The sequence below is a fragment of the Microcebus murinus genome, chromosome 7, assembly GCF_040939455.1.
Source record: "Microcebus murinus isolate Inina chromosome 7, M.murinus_Inina_mat1.0, whole genome shotgun sequence".
NCBI classification, from domain to species: domain Eukaryota; kingdom Metazoa; phylum Chordata; class Mammalia; order Primates; family Cheirogaleidae; genus Microcebus; species Microcebus murinus.
In genome coordinates this window covers 65,008,780-65,023,923 of record NC_134110.1, presented here as the reverse complement: position 1 = coordinate 65,023,923, position 15,144 = coordinate 65,008,780, and the positions used below count along the sequence as shown (strand labels likewise).

The 15,144-nt window shown below is 36.1% G+C and overlaps 1 protein-coding gene across 1 annotated transcript in view; it reads left to right on the top strand.

The window, feature by feature from the left end:
* Positions 1-1,402: 1,402 nt before the first annotated feature.
* Positions 1,403-15,144, top strand: part of CPQ (carboxypeptidase Q) — a 349,952-nt gene continuing 336,210 nt past the window's right edge. The window contains exon 1 of the mRNA XM_012761981.3: positions 1,403-1,871. Coding sequence (XP_012617435.2) covers positions 1,436-1,871 — 436 coding nt within the window. The 5' untranslated portion in view covers positions 1,403-1,435. The remainder of the gene's footprint in view (positions 1,872-15,144) is intronic.

The following is a 15,144-nucleotide window of genomic DNA, read 5'->3' as shown; positions in this document are numbered from 1 at the left end:
AACTCTCACAATAATGGCATTAGTTCATTCATAAGGGTGGAGCTCTCATGACCTAAACACGTCTTAAAGGTCCTACCTTCCCGTACTGTCACAACAGAAATTAAATTTCAACATGAGTTTTGAAGGGGACAAGCATTCATACCATAGCAGATGTATAGTTTATGAAAGTGTCTAACCCAGTGCTATCCAATAAAACTTTCCGTAATGATAGACTGTTCTCTTTGTGCTGTCCAATATGCTAGCTACTAGCCACATATGGCTACTGAGTATTTAAACTGTGGCTAGTGTGACTGAGAAACTGGATCCTTAGCTTAAAAATTATATTAATAGTTAATATAAATTGAAATAACTAAAGACTATTGGCTACTGTATTGGACAGCATTTGATGCATTTCCTCTTAATTCCTATATTTACCTATTGTGGATTAGTGAAAAACAGTTTGTGGACTGGCATCAGTCCACAATCCATGCTTTGAGTAGTCCTATTCAGAGTATGGACTGTAAAGCTAGAAAGCCTTTGTGTGTCTTTGGCAAATTATTTAATCTCTTGGTGCCCTCGTTTCCTCATTTGTAAAATAAAGGTAATAAGAAACCACCTTATAAAGTTGTTGTGAACATTAAATGAGTTAATGAAAGGAGTATACATAGAGCAATGTCTGACACATAGCAAGCATTATATAAATGCTTCCTGTTATTGTTATCATCATTATTATTTTTATTATTATAAAGTAAGTGATAGATCTCATACAATTAAATGGTAACAAAGCCCAATCTTTTTAATTCTCTGCTTTTTGTAGTATCTTAGGCTTCTTCCTTCTAAAAACATACCAAAGTCCCTGGCATGCAGTGGCATTCAATAAATATCTTTTGAACATAAGCATAAAGTACTCTTTGAGCACAGATGGAGAAATAATTATTTTTAGTATAACGGGGATTAGAGAAAGTATCAAGGAAAGATGGCATCTGAGAGGGCCTCAAAGGGTGAGTTCAGTAGGCAATGAGGAAAGAACACATCAAGATGAGGGAGGATTGACAGCCATTTGGAATATACTCTACATAGGGTAGGTACAACACAAAAAACTGTCTTAGTAGTATCACTGCTACCACTACTTCTTTCTCCCCTTCCTAGTTCCCTTTTTATTTTAAGATTTTAGCTTACTTTAAACAGAATTACTAGGTAACATGATCTTATGGTATTAATAATTGCTGCCTTATTAACAAGATCAGTCACTGACTCTTTGCTTGTGAATACCTGGGAATTATTTGATGGTGAATTTGATGATAGAGATTGGGCAATGGTTGAGAAGGGAGAGGGAATGCTGCTTGAAAAGCAATCTGTGAGTTATGGGCAGATGACTGTTAGATTCTTTTTTACTAAAACTTAATGTTTCTTACTTACATAGATTATTTTAGGAAGAAAAGTAACTGGGAAAAAAATGAAGTTCCTTATCTTCACATTTGTTGGCGTTGTTCACCTATTATCCCTGGGCGCTGGGAAAGCTATATACAGGCATGACATGGTTTCTCAGAGGACTTTTCAAGAAATACAAAAAGAAATAGCCAGATATGGAGACGTTGCTAAAGCAATCATCCAACTTGCTGTTTATGGCAACGCCCAGAACAGATCCTATGACCGATTGGCACTTCTGGTTGACACTATTGGACCCAGACTGAGCGGCTCCAAGAACCTAGAAATGGCAATTGGAATCATGCACCAAAGCCTGAAGGATAATGATCTGGATAATGTCCACCTGGAACCAGTCAAAATACCCCACTGGGAAAGGGGAGAAGAGTCTGCTGTGATGCTGAAGCCGAGAATTCACACGATGGCTATTTTAGGTCTTGGCAGCAGCACTGGGACTCCCCCAGAAGGTATTGTTTGTCTTCTTAGTTTGCTGTATATTTTATAAAATTAATGTCACTTGGCATAATTGATTACACTATGCATGATTCATATTAAAGTTTTGTAGTAGAAGGAAAATATAATAATTTCCCATTGCATTGGCATAATAAATTCTCTACTCTCATACTCTTTTTCTTTCTTCCTCCAATTCCTCACTTCTATTTCTTTTCTGAAAGAACACTGATTGTGTAGGTAGGGTTACTTTTTATTTTTTTAAATATTTATTTATTTATTTTTCATTCCTTAAGCCTAGTTTTTGTGGGTGATTTTTATTTTTGTTTTCTTTTGTTTTTATCTCCAAATATTAATGGGATACAAGTGTTTTATTATATGGCTACCTTGTATAATGCTTAAATCGGGTCTCTTAGTATGTCCATCACTAGAATAGTGTTCATTGTACCCAATAGGTAAGTTTTTATGCCTCCCATCCACTCCATTTCCTGGTGTCTCATGTCCTTACCTTGTGTCTATGTGTACCCGTCATTTAGCTCCCACTTATTAGTAAGAGCAGTATGGCACTTGGTTTTCCATTCGTGAGATACTTCACTTAGGATAACGATCTCCAGTTCCATCCAAGTTGCTACAAACAACATTATTTCATTCCTTTTTTATGGCTGAGTGGTACTCCATGGTGTGTGGTACTCCATTTTCTTTAGCCACTTATGAATTGATGGGCACTCAGGTTGATTACATATCTTTCTAACTTGTGAATTGTGCTGTGATAAACATTCAAGGGCAGATTTCATTTGATAAAGTGACTTCATTTCCTTTGAGTAGATACCCAGAAGTGGGATTGCTGGATCAAGTGGTAGGTCTATACTTTTTTCTTTGTCAAATCTCCATATTGTTTTCCACAGAGATTGTACTAGTTTGCAGTCCCACCAACGGTATATAAGCATTCCTTTCTTTCTGCATCCATGCCAGCATCTATTGTTTTTTGACTTTTTAGTAATGGCCATTCTAATAGAGGTAAGGTGGTGGTATATCATTGTAGTTTGAATTTATAATTCCTTGACGATTAGTGATGTTGAGCAATTTTTCACATGTTTCTTGGCTTTTTGTCGATCTTTCAAAAACCTTCTGTTCATGTCTTTTTGATGGGGTTCTTTTTTTTTTTTCTTGCTGATTTGTTTGAGTTCTTTGTGGATTCTAGATATTAGTCCTTTGTTGAATGTATAGTTTGCAAATATTTTCTCCCATTCTGTAGGTTGTCTATTCACTCTGCTGATTATTATTATTATTTTTGCTGTGGAGAAACTTTTTAGTTTAATTAAGTCCAATTTATTTATTTTTGTCATTGCAGTATTTGCCTTTGGGGTCTTACTCATAAATTTTTTACCTATGCTGATGTCTAGAAGAGTTTTTCCTACATTTTCTTCTATTACAGAACCTTTTATGATTTCATGCCTTACATTTAAGTCTTTTATCCATCTTGAATTAATTTTTGTATATGGTGAGGGAGAAGAGTCCTGTTTCATTCTTCTGCATGTGACTATACAATTTTACCAGCACCATTTATTGAATAGGGCTTCCTTTCCCCAGTGTTTGTTGTTGTCTGTTTTGTCAAAGATCAGTTGGTCATAGATAGATGGTTTTATTTCTGGGTTCTCTATTCTTTTCCATTGGCCTATGTGTCTACTTTTATACCAGTCACAGTCAGGTAATGTGATGTCTCCAGATTTGTTCTTTTTATTTAAGATTGCATTGGTTCTTTGGGCTCTTTTTTGGTTCCAGATGAAGCTTAGCATTATTTTTTGTAGATATGAGAAATATGATCTTAGTATTTTGATGAGGGTTGCATTCATTGAATCTGTAAATCACTTTGGCCAGTGTGGACATTTTAACAATGTTGATTCTACCAATCTATGAGCAAGGGATGTTTTTCCATTTGTTTGCGTCATCTGCAATTTCTTTCATCAGTGTTTCGTAGCTCTCCTTGTAGATATTTTATATTCTTTGTAGCTATTGTGGATAGCATTGAGTCCTTGATTTGACTCTTAGAAGGACTGTAATTAGTATATAGGAATGCTACTGTTTGTGTACATTGATTTTGTAACCTGAGATTTTACTGAATTTATTTATAAATTCCAGAAGTCTTTTCATGGAATCTTTAGGGTTTTTTAGATAACAAGATCGTATTATCAGCAAGCAGGGGTAGTGTGACTTCCTCTTTCCTGATTTAGATGCCCTTTATTTCTTTCTCTTGTCTGAATCAGCAAATTCTCTAAGCCTTCATTCATTTTTATCTCTTTATTTAAACTTTATTTTTGAAATATAGTTTTATAAAATATAAGATTCTTGATTGACAGGTTTTTTTGTTTGTTTTTATTTTGTTTTGTTTAGTTTTACTTTCAGCACTTTATATAGGTCATCCCATTGCCTTCTGGACTCCATTGTTTCTGATGAAATATCAGCTATTAATGTTTTGGGGGATCCCTTATACATAATAAGTCATTTTTCCCTTATTGTTTTCAAGAATTTCTCTTTATTTTTGGTTTTCAACAATTTGATTGTGATGTATCTAGGTACAGATATCTTCATTCTTATCTTACTTGGAGGCTGTTGATCTTCTTGATTGTGTAGATTAATGTTTTTCATAAAATTTGGGAATTTTTCATCTATTATTTTTACATGTATTTTTTCTTTCCCTTTTTCTTCTCCTCTACTTCTAGCACTTCCATTTTGAGTATGTTGGTGTCCCACATTTCTCTGAGGCTTGGCTCACTTTTCTTCATTCTTTTTTCTTTATGTTCTTTAGATTGCAGAATCTCTATCAATCTACCATCAAGTTCACTGATTCTTTCTTCTGGTAACTCACATCTACTATTGAGCCTCGATATTGAATTTTTCTTTTCAGTTAATATATCTTTTAACTCCAGAATTTCCATTTGGTCTTTTTTTTTTTTAAATAATTTCTATCTCTTTATTGATATTCACTATTTAATGATATGTTGTCATCATACCTTCCTTTAATTCTGTAAGTATGGTTTCCTTTAGTTCCTTGAATAGTTTTATAATAGCTTCTTTGAGGTCTTTGTCTGCTATGTACTAAATATGGGCCCCCTCAAAGGCAGTTTCTAGTGCTGACTTTTCTTTTTTCCTGTGTATGGGTCACACTTTCTCATTTCTTTTCATATCTTATCATTTCTTTTAAAAAAAACTGAACATTTAAATAAAATAGCAACTTGGGATACTGATTCTTCTTCCTCCTCCCACAACCATCAAAGGTTGATTGGATATAGATGTTATTTTTGTTGTTCTGTTGTTCATTTGTTTAATAACTTGGCTATACTAACTCTGTATAGTCTATTTCTTCTACAGTGTGAAGCTTCTGGTGTCTCTTCAGATTGTTTTTTATTTGCCTTTATTTTTTCTTTTAGCCTGATTCCCTAGGAGTTACCCCTGGGTTTGCATAAGCCACTTATTGGCAAAGGTTATGCTGAGGTCCCCTTAGCTTGTTATATTTTTATTCTTTACCATCGGATGTTTGTGTGGCTTGGAGTATGTTATTATAACATAAGGAGTTTGTTTTTCCCCTACTTCAGCCAAGGCCTAGTGCCTTGGAAATTCCCTCTCTAAATCACTCCTGAGAGGGTGTAGTCTTGGGCATGCACAGAGTCTTAAAGATTGCTTGGATGTATGTGATTTTATTTTTAATCTTGGATTGATAGTATTTTATCCAAGTTCAGAATAGCTTATTTTCCAGCCAGTGTTTGGTCAGAGGTTGTATTTAAGCCTCTTGAACCAGTGAAGCTCCCACCCTTTGTTGATAGATCTACGTGCAGCTTGGGAAATGTTTTCAAGTCCAACCCATGTCTTGTTCTTATTGCTCTAAAGTAGGTACAGCCTAGGACATGTATATAGCCTTCCAACGTCAGGGTTTACTGGGATCCCAGGAGGGCCCATCTTGATTCTTTCCCTGGTTCTTTCTGTTAATGTTCTAGTGGTTCTACCATTTTGCTTGATGCTATCAGTATATTGAAGCTACAATCACCCCCTTAATTGTTCTCCACCAAACTCTCCATGGTTTTCACCAACACCCTTAGGCATGGAATTCTCCATGCTCTGCACCAAATAAAGTCACTCATCTCAATAAGAACTGTGGAGCTCTTCATCCTTATGGCTTGCTTCCTCCCCTAGGAGAACCTCTGTGCTATTGCCCAGGAGCTAGGTGCAGTGATAGAGGCACCACCCAGTGTCACTCAGGGTGACATCCTTAGTGGGTACTTGGAAGGGAGGGTGATAGCTCCTGGTCTTCTCAGCTTGCAGCTCTCAGTGTGGGACTAGTACCTATGCGTGGGCTGAGACAGGGGTCCAGTCTTCTTGATGGCAACACTTGAGTGATTTTCTATTCTATGAGTAGACCCTGAGTAGAGGAATGGGGCCTCAGTCCTTCTAGCCATGCCTGAGGATAGAGACTTTATAACAGAATGGGATTGAAGGAATGAGGAACACTGGTAGCCTGTCCTTTCAAAGGTGAAACCACAGCTCTAAACTGAGAACTGGGGGAGAGAGCCCCTATGTTCTTGGATGGACTTGCCTAGAATAGAGCATTTCTGTAACATGGAGCTGGAGGTGGAGATGAAAGTAAGTCATGGCCCAAATGCCACAGATTCTTATTGTTCTTACCAAGACTTGGTAGATAATTTTGAATTAGTGTTTTTGTTCATTTGCTGTATGCCCTTAGGACACTTTTGAGAGCTTTAAATGATTTTTAAAAATATTTTTTCCCACTAAATGTTTTGATATGGAGAAGATATCCTGAGTTATTCACTCCATCATTCTGGAAGTATGACTGGGACAGACAGTTGTGGGTCTCTGAAGCTGCATGAAAAGTAGTCTAGTTCCCTAAGGAATTAGGGAGCCCCTCAGCCTGGGTTCTATAGTGTTAGGAGTTTGGTTCATTTTCCTTCTTTTAAGTGAGAATCATTGTTAGGCACAAACTTAAGTCCTCCTTTTCAAGCCCTCTCAACTGTCCTAAAAGGCTTAGCTTTTTTCCCCCCTTTTTCTTTTTTGTATGTAGATGAAAAAACCAGACCCCAAGAGGTTATGTAATTTACCCAGGGTTACACAATTAGTAATAGGCCATGTTCAGACATGAATAACTGTCCAAATCTAGAGTTTGTGCTTTTAGTCATTTGACTACATTGCCTCACACACAAATATTTTAATGTTATTTTCATTTATAAGGTTTCTATTTTTAGTCATCTGGATGAGGCAGATCTGTTTCAAAAACTGCTGACACCTGTCCTGTGACAGCAGAATATATTGGTTTCTGTATGTTTTTGGACAAGTCTTTTTATTCTCATTTCTGTCTTACCATCATTTCTTATTCTGTAGCTGGGTCTTCTCTTCCCTGGCTATCTGCCTGGTATTGAAAAACTAAGTGAAGTTACTGATTGCTCCTGGGACCTTCAAATCTTAAGGGAAGTGAGTTTTATTCACTGGCATCTATTCTGGTGTTCCAAGATATACTTTCACCTCACTCCTCGTTCCTCGGGGCTCAAAGTAGATAAACTGTTGTCTGGCAACTGAACTATTTTAATCTCTGAGGAGACTGAAGAGTTAGGCTGGATCAGGTGTGGAAAATTCCCACAGGAGATAGTGTAAAGTCAGCATAAAAGGTAATCTAGACACAGACAGAGTGGTGCAGAACCCTTCTCCTAGCCTGCTTAGCAGGAAACCTGTTTTCTAACTTTGGCTTAGGAACTAACTAGTTGTGTGACCCTGGTCAAGTCATTTAATCATCACAGCCCTTAATTCTGTGACATGTAAAATAAGAGATGATTGAAATATGAATCTGTAAGGTCTCTTTTAGATTAGAAAATGTGGTTTTTATGAGAATCCACAAGGGATCAGTGAAACTAGAATTCTTGAGAGCTGCATTCTGTCAGGTATATACAATGGAACACATTCCTTGTATAATCAGAGATGATTTTTAAAAATTTTCCCATTCTAGACTTCAGTATTACAATATGTATTAGTTTATACATGTGGCATGATGATAGTTTTGTGAGCTATGTGTAGAGAGTTTGAAGAAAGCAGATATATGAGCAGGCCAAGTAAAAAGAGTTGCAGAACAAAACCTAGTCTTGGAAGAAAGACAAGGAGAAAGTATAATCTTCACTCAATCCTGAGGTAACGTAGCAGATGTCAGATTTAAATGGACCAAGTAAAAGAATGAGAATCAGCAGTGAAATCTAGGACAGGCTGACACATGGACAAGAAAGAGGAACTTGGGTAGAGTGTGTTCTGTCCAGCAGACATAACTCTGGGTCTTAGTGTTATGTGGTCTCCTAACCCAGCACACCAGGTCACTGAGTAACTATTAATCCTCTATGGAAACTGACATCTCTACAGAGGGCTTTCCCAAAATATTATATGTTAGAAATTGTATATTTTACATTAGTTTGAGAGCTCCTGAAGGCATGGACTGAGCCTTACCCATCTCTGTATCCTCAGCACCTGGCACCATACTTAGTAAATGGTAGCTACTCATTCAATGTTTGAGGAACAGTGTATTTTTAGTAGCTCCTTCCTTGGGGCCTTATTCACTTGCAAGTAAAAAAAGTGCTTTCTTCTACTGGTACATACTGAATAATGATGCTCTTGAGCATTGTCACTTACTTAGAATTATAAAATTAATACTTGCTCGTTATAAAAAACATACACATAAATATAAAAATAGTAAAAATCATCTGTGATCTTTTCCTTCCAAGAGTCATTGTTATCATTTCTGCTTTTCCCTCTGATATTTCCATATATATATCTTTATTTTATAAATTCCAATTCACAGTGAATATAGTTTGTGTCCTTTTATCCAGCATATTGTGAACATTTACCATGTACTACTAAATATCTTTTGAAATAAGATCTAATGGCTACAAACTTTAGATATACAATAATTAACATGACCAAAGCCCTGTTATTAGAATCTAGACTATTTTCTATCTTGCCTCTTTTTAAAAATAGCATAACTATAAAAATCCTTTAGTATAGATATAAGAGTAGACTTTAAAATGGAATATTTTTATGTTTTTAATAAATAACATAAAAAACGAGGGTTGGGATATTCTAGGAAGTTGTAAGAGAATAACAACAAATAGTTTTGAAACTGCTCCTATAGATGTAAAAAATGCCAATAAATTTTTAGAAGTCATTTTTGTTTGTATTAATATTTTTAATTATTTAAAATGTTAATGCAATAAATATATATAATATTTTATATAATATAATGTAAATATATATTTTAATGATTTAAAATTATTAACAAAAATATTGATACATTTATGCTCTTGAAAATTTTATCTTCCAGAAAGATTGTACACATATGCTCTCTTATTAGCAGTATATCTTCTAATCTCTTCACCTTTACCTGCATGGGTATTTTTTCCTAAACCTTGCCAGTTGATGGACTAAAGGTGATATTTCACTGCTATCTTACTTTGCATTCTTTTGCTTATTTTGGGGCTAGTTTGTTCAGGTTTATTGATCACTTGCATTTTTCTTCTTTAAATTATTTGTGCACATTCCTTGCTCATTTTTCTATTGATGTTTTACTATTCTAATTGATGTATACGAACTCATGACATAGTAAAGATTTTAATTCTTTATTGTATTTTATTCAAATTGATATTTTAAAAAGCTATTGAGATGATTTTTAATTGTCCATTAATCTTCTTTTGCATTTCTTTTTAAAAGTGTATTTATTTCTCATATTTGAGGATGACTGGAGTGTAGTTAAAAGGCTGCAAAATAGCCTCTATGGTTGACTAATTTACTTTCCCTCTGCCTATCACAGTGCTCTAAGAAATTGAGTTTTTTAGCTTGGTTTACACAGGCTTTGGACCATCAGCCTCATTATTTGCAATTTGGTGGGCAACCTGCTCGTGAATCTGTACTTAAAAATTTAAGGTCCCAGTCTAGCTGGACTTGAATTTGAGCTGTGTGTACAGATTGGTATTTCTGCTGGTTCATGTTTAAGCATGTGTACCTCGTGACTTTTCTTTACAGGAACAAATTAGGAGTAGGAGGAATAAGTAGAGATAGCACTAGACTGGGCTTCATGTGAAGACTTGTCTGCTTAGTTAATGCTCAGCTGTGGAAATTAGAATTCACTCTAATTGGCTTAGGCAGCATGAGTGTCTTCCAGGATTTTAAATGGTTTACAGAATTATTGGGAAGGCTAATGATACAGACTTTAAATTGAACTTTTTGGGAATGAATTTGAGAATCATTCTATAGAACCAGGCAGCCAGGATTGCTGTTGCCTTTCCTAGATTAAGCAATAGCCTTATCAGAAGTCTGCTGTAGGAAATCCAGACATTTCCACAATGGTGGTTATCTCTGAAATAGTAGAAGTAGCAGCAGAAAGCAGCCTCTACCAATGTCTGCTTTCCTGATTTTGTTCAAGTGTGTAAAATTGGTGATGTTTAAATTCCTTCCAGAACCCTAACTGTAAGAAGTCCCAGAAATGTAGCTTTTAGGTTTTTAGTCTTTATAGAACAGAAAGGCACATTTGAATGAGGTTGGAATGGATGTTGAATGCCAACTGTCCATATCCAAAACAATGCTCATTGCATTATGCCTCTTAATCAACAATATATGATTTTTTTGTATACATAAATAAGAAAAGATAGTCATTGTTTATATTAGTAACATCATCAATAGCATTTTGGTCCTCTGTAGCTATAGGGTTAGAGTGGATTTAATAGGACAAAAAGGAATATAGAGGAGAGTAATCATGAAATGGAAGGGGGGAGCTTATTGGGCATCTTGATGGATTGAAGGAAAATTATTCTAGGTTGTTTGTCCAGTTTGCCATGTAAGTTAAAGTGGGATCTCCTTCATTTTTTCTACCCTTTTACCCTTATCTATTAATATTTAGTATGCTTCTCTTTCCTAGACCTCATCTTAAAGGCTGATGTTTTCAAAGGTTTCTATCTTCCATTTATAAATATTCTCCCTACTTGATATGATGCAATCCTATGGCTTTAAGAACTACCTATATACTTATAACTTGTAAGTGTATGTATGTCCTTCACTTCTGTCTGCATTTCTAAGGACTACTGGATGTCCTGTAAGCCTCACTAACTCAGTATCGTACTTTTCCTGCATTACTCATCTTTGCATCCACCTAGGTGCCCAAGCTAGGAGTCTCAAAATTCTCCTCATATCTGATATGTTATCTTGCTTTCATGTTTTTGTCCTCTGCCTGGAATGCCCATGATTAAAGATTCAGCTGAATGTCTCCTCCTCTGCGAAGACTTTTATTATGCTTGCTCATCCAGAAGAAGTGTTGACTGCTTCTTCCTTTCTGCATTTCCTGTGCCCTGAATATATTTATATTTCAAACATTTCTCTACTGGATAATAAGCCTCCTAAAGCCAGAGCCCCTAGTTTCTGTGGTTCTCAAACTGAGGGCAGTTTTGCTCCCCTGGGGAAATTTGGCAATGTCTGGAGACATTTTTTTATTTTTTATTTTTTTATTTTTTTTACCTTTTCTTTTTTTTTTTTTTATTTTGGCATATTATGGGGGTACAGATTTTAAGGTTTCAATAGATGCCCATTTCCCCCCCTCCCCCCAAAAGTCTGAGTCTCCATCATGACCATCCCCCAGATGGTGCACATCTCACTCGTTATGTTTGTATATACCCGCCCCCCTCCCCCCTCCCACCTCCCCAATACCCTATTACTGTAGCACCTATGTGTCCACTTAGGTGCTACTCAGTTAATACCAGTTTGCTGGAGAATATATCTGGTGCTTGTTTTTCCATTCTTGGGATACTTCACTTAGTAGTATGGGTTCCAGCTCTAACCAGGAAAATATAAGATGTGCTATATCACCATTGTTTCTTAGAGCTGAATAGTACTCCATGGTATACATATACCACATTTTATTAATCCATTCTTGGATTGATGGGCATTTGGGCTGTTTCCACAGCCTTGCAATTATGAATTGTGCTGCTATAAACATTCGAGTGCAGGTGTCTTTTTTGTAGAGTGTCACTGGATCATTTGGGTAGATGCCCAGCAATGGGATTGCTGGATAAAATGGTAGATTCAATTGTATCGCTTTAAGGTATCTCCATATTGCTTTCCACAGAGGTTGAACTAGTTTGCAGTCCCACCAGCAGTGTAGGAGTGTTCCTCTCTCTCCGCAACCACGCCAGCATTTATTGTTTGGAGATTTTTTGATAAAGGCCATTCTCACTGGGGTTAAGTGATATCTCATTGTGGTTTTGATTTGCATTTCCCTGATGATTAGAGATGTTGAGCATTTCTTCATATGTTTGTTGGCCATTCTTCTGTCTTCTTTAGAAAAATTTCTGTTCAAGTCCTTTGCCCACTTTTTAATGGGGTTATTTGATTTTTTCTTCCTGATTTTCGTGAGTTCTAAGTATATTCTAGTTATCAGTCCCTTATCGGATGCATAGGATGCAAAAATTTTCTCCCATTCTGTAGGTTGTCTGTTTACTTTCATGACTATTTCTTTGGCTGTGCAGAAGCTTTGTAGTTTGATCATGTCCCATTTATTTATTTTTGTTGCTGCTGCGATTGCCTTTGGGAACTTCTTCATAAACTCTTTGCCCAGGCCGATGTCTAGGAGAGTGTTTCCAACTTTTTCCTCTAGAGTTCTAATAGTTTCATATCTTAGGTTTAAGTCTGTTATCCAGCGTGAGTTGGTTTTTGTGAGAGGTGAAAGGTGTGGGTCCTGTTTTAGCCTTCTACAGGTGGCTATCCAGTTTTCCCAGCACCATTTATTGAAGAGAGATTCTTTTCCCCAGCGTATGTTTTTGTCTGCTTTGTCAAAGATGAGATGGCTATATGAGGATGGTTTTATATCAGGATTCTCACATCTGTTCCACTGGTCAATATTCCTGTTTTTGTGCCAATACCATATTGTTTTAATTACTACAGTTTTGTAGTATAGTTTGATATCTGGCATATTAATGCCTCCCATTTTGTTTTTGTTGCCTAGAATTGCTCTTGATATTCGGGGTCTTCTTTGGTTCCATACGAAGCGTAAAATTATTTTTTCTATATCTGTGAAGAATGCTGATGGGATTTTAATAGGTATTGCATTGAATCTGTAGATCAGTTTGTGTAGTATAGACATTTTGATGATATTGAGTCTGCCGATCCACGAGCATGGTATGGATTTCAATCTGTTTACATCCTCTGCTATTTCCTTCCTCAGTGTTTCATAGTTCTCCCTGTAGAGGTCTTTTACCTCTTTGGTTAAATATATTCCTAGGTACTTTAATTTCTTTGTTGCTATTGTGAAGGGAATTGAGTCTTTGATTTGGTTCTCAATTAGATTGTTGTTGGCGTATATGAATGCCTCTGATTTCTGTGTATTGATTTTGTATCCTGAGACTTTACTAAATTCATTGATCAGTTCCAGGAGTTTCTTGGTTGAATCCTTGGGGTTTTCTAGATACAATATCATATCATCAGCAAACAGTGAAAGTTTGATCTCTTCTGCCCCTATTTGGATACCTTTGATTCCATTTTCCTGTCTGATTGCTGTAGCCAAGACTTCCAGCACTATGTTGAACAGAAGTGGAGATAGTGGGCAGCCTTGTCTGGTTCCAGTTCTAAGTGGGAATGATTTCAATTTTTCCCCATTCAGTATGATGTTGGCTATGGGTCTGTCGTATATGGCTTGTATCATTTTTAGGTATGTCCCTTCTATGCCTATTTTCTTAAGTGTTCGTATCATGAAAGGGTGTTGAATTTTGTCAAAAGCTTTTTCTGCATCTATTGAAAGAATCATGTGGTCTTTGTTTTTGCTTCTGTTTATGTGGTGAATTGCATTTATAGATTTACGTATGTTGAACCATCCCTGCATCCCTGGGATGAAGCCCACTTGGTCGTGGTGGATTATTTTTTTGATAAGTGTCTGGATTCGGTTAGCTAAGATTTTGTTGAAAATTTTTGCATCTATATTCATTAGGGATATTGGTCTGTAGTTTTCTTTTTTTGTGGCATCCTTTCCTGGTTTTGGTATCAGAGTAATATTCGCTTCATAAAAGGTGTCGGGGAGGTTTCCGTTCTTCTCGATGTTGTGGAATAGTTTCTGCAAGATAGGTACTAGTTCTTCTTTGTAAGTATGGTAAAATTCAGGTGTGAAGCCATCTGGACCAGGACTTTTCTTTTTAGGGAGATTTTTAATTGCTGTTTCTATTTCAGCTGTTGAGATTGGTCTGTTCAGGGAATCTATTTCTTCCTGGTTGAGCCTAGGGAGGCTGTGTGTTTCTAGAAATTTGTCCATTTCCTCCACATTTTCCAGTTTGTGTGCATAGAGATTTTTGTAGTATTCATAAATTGTATCTTGTATCTCTTTGGGATCAGTTGTGATATCTCCTTTTTTATTCCTGATGGAGCTTATTAGAGATTTCTCTTTTCTGGTTTTCGTTAGCTTAGACAGTGGTGTGTCAATTTTGTTTATTTTTTCAAAGAACCAACTTTTTGTTTTATTAATCTCCTGAATAGCTTTCCTGTTTTCAATTTCATTTAGTTCTGATTTGATCTTGTTGATTTCACTTCTTCTGCTGGGTTTGGGGTTGGTCTGTTCTTCTTTTTCCAGCTCTTTGAGTCGTTTCATTAGATTGTCTATTTGTGATCTTCTTGTCTTTTGGTTATAGGCATTTATGGAGATAAACTTTCCTCTCAGAACTGCTTTAGCTGTGTCCCAGAGGAGTTGATAACTTGTCTCTCCATTGTCATTTTCTTCATAGAATTTTTTTATTTCCGTCTTGATTTCTTCATTTATGAAGAAATCATTTAGTAAGAGGTTGTTTAATTTCCACGTTTTTGTGTAGAAATGTGAGTTTCTGTTAGGGTTGATTTCTAGTTTTATTCCACTGTGATCTGAGAAGGTACATGGTATGATTTCTATTTTTTTAAATTTCTTGAGATTTTCTTTGTGTCCTAGGATATGGTCAATCTTAGAGAATGTCCCGTGAGCTGATGAGAAGAACGTATATTCAGTGGATTTTGGGTAGAATGTTCTGTAGATGTCTGTCAGACCCAATTGTTCTAGAGTTTTGTTTAAGTCCATTATTTCTTTATTAATTTTCTGTTTGGAGGATCTGTCTCGTGCCGTCAGTGGGGTGTTGAAATCTCCGGCGATTATGGAGTTGCTATTAATCCATTTGCTTAGCTCCAGTAAGGTTTGCTTTATGAATCTGGGTGCACCTAAGTTGGGTGCATATATATTTAAAATTGTTATCTCTT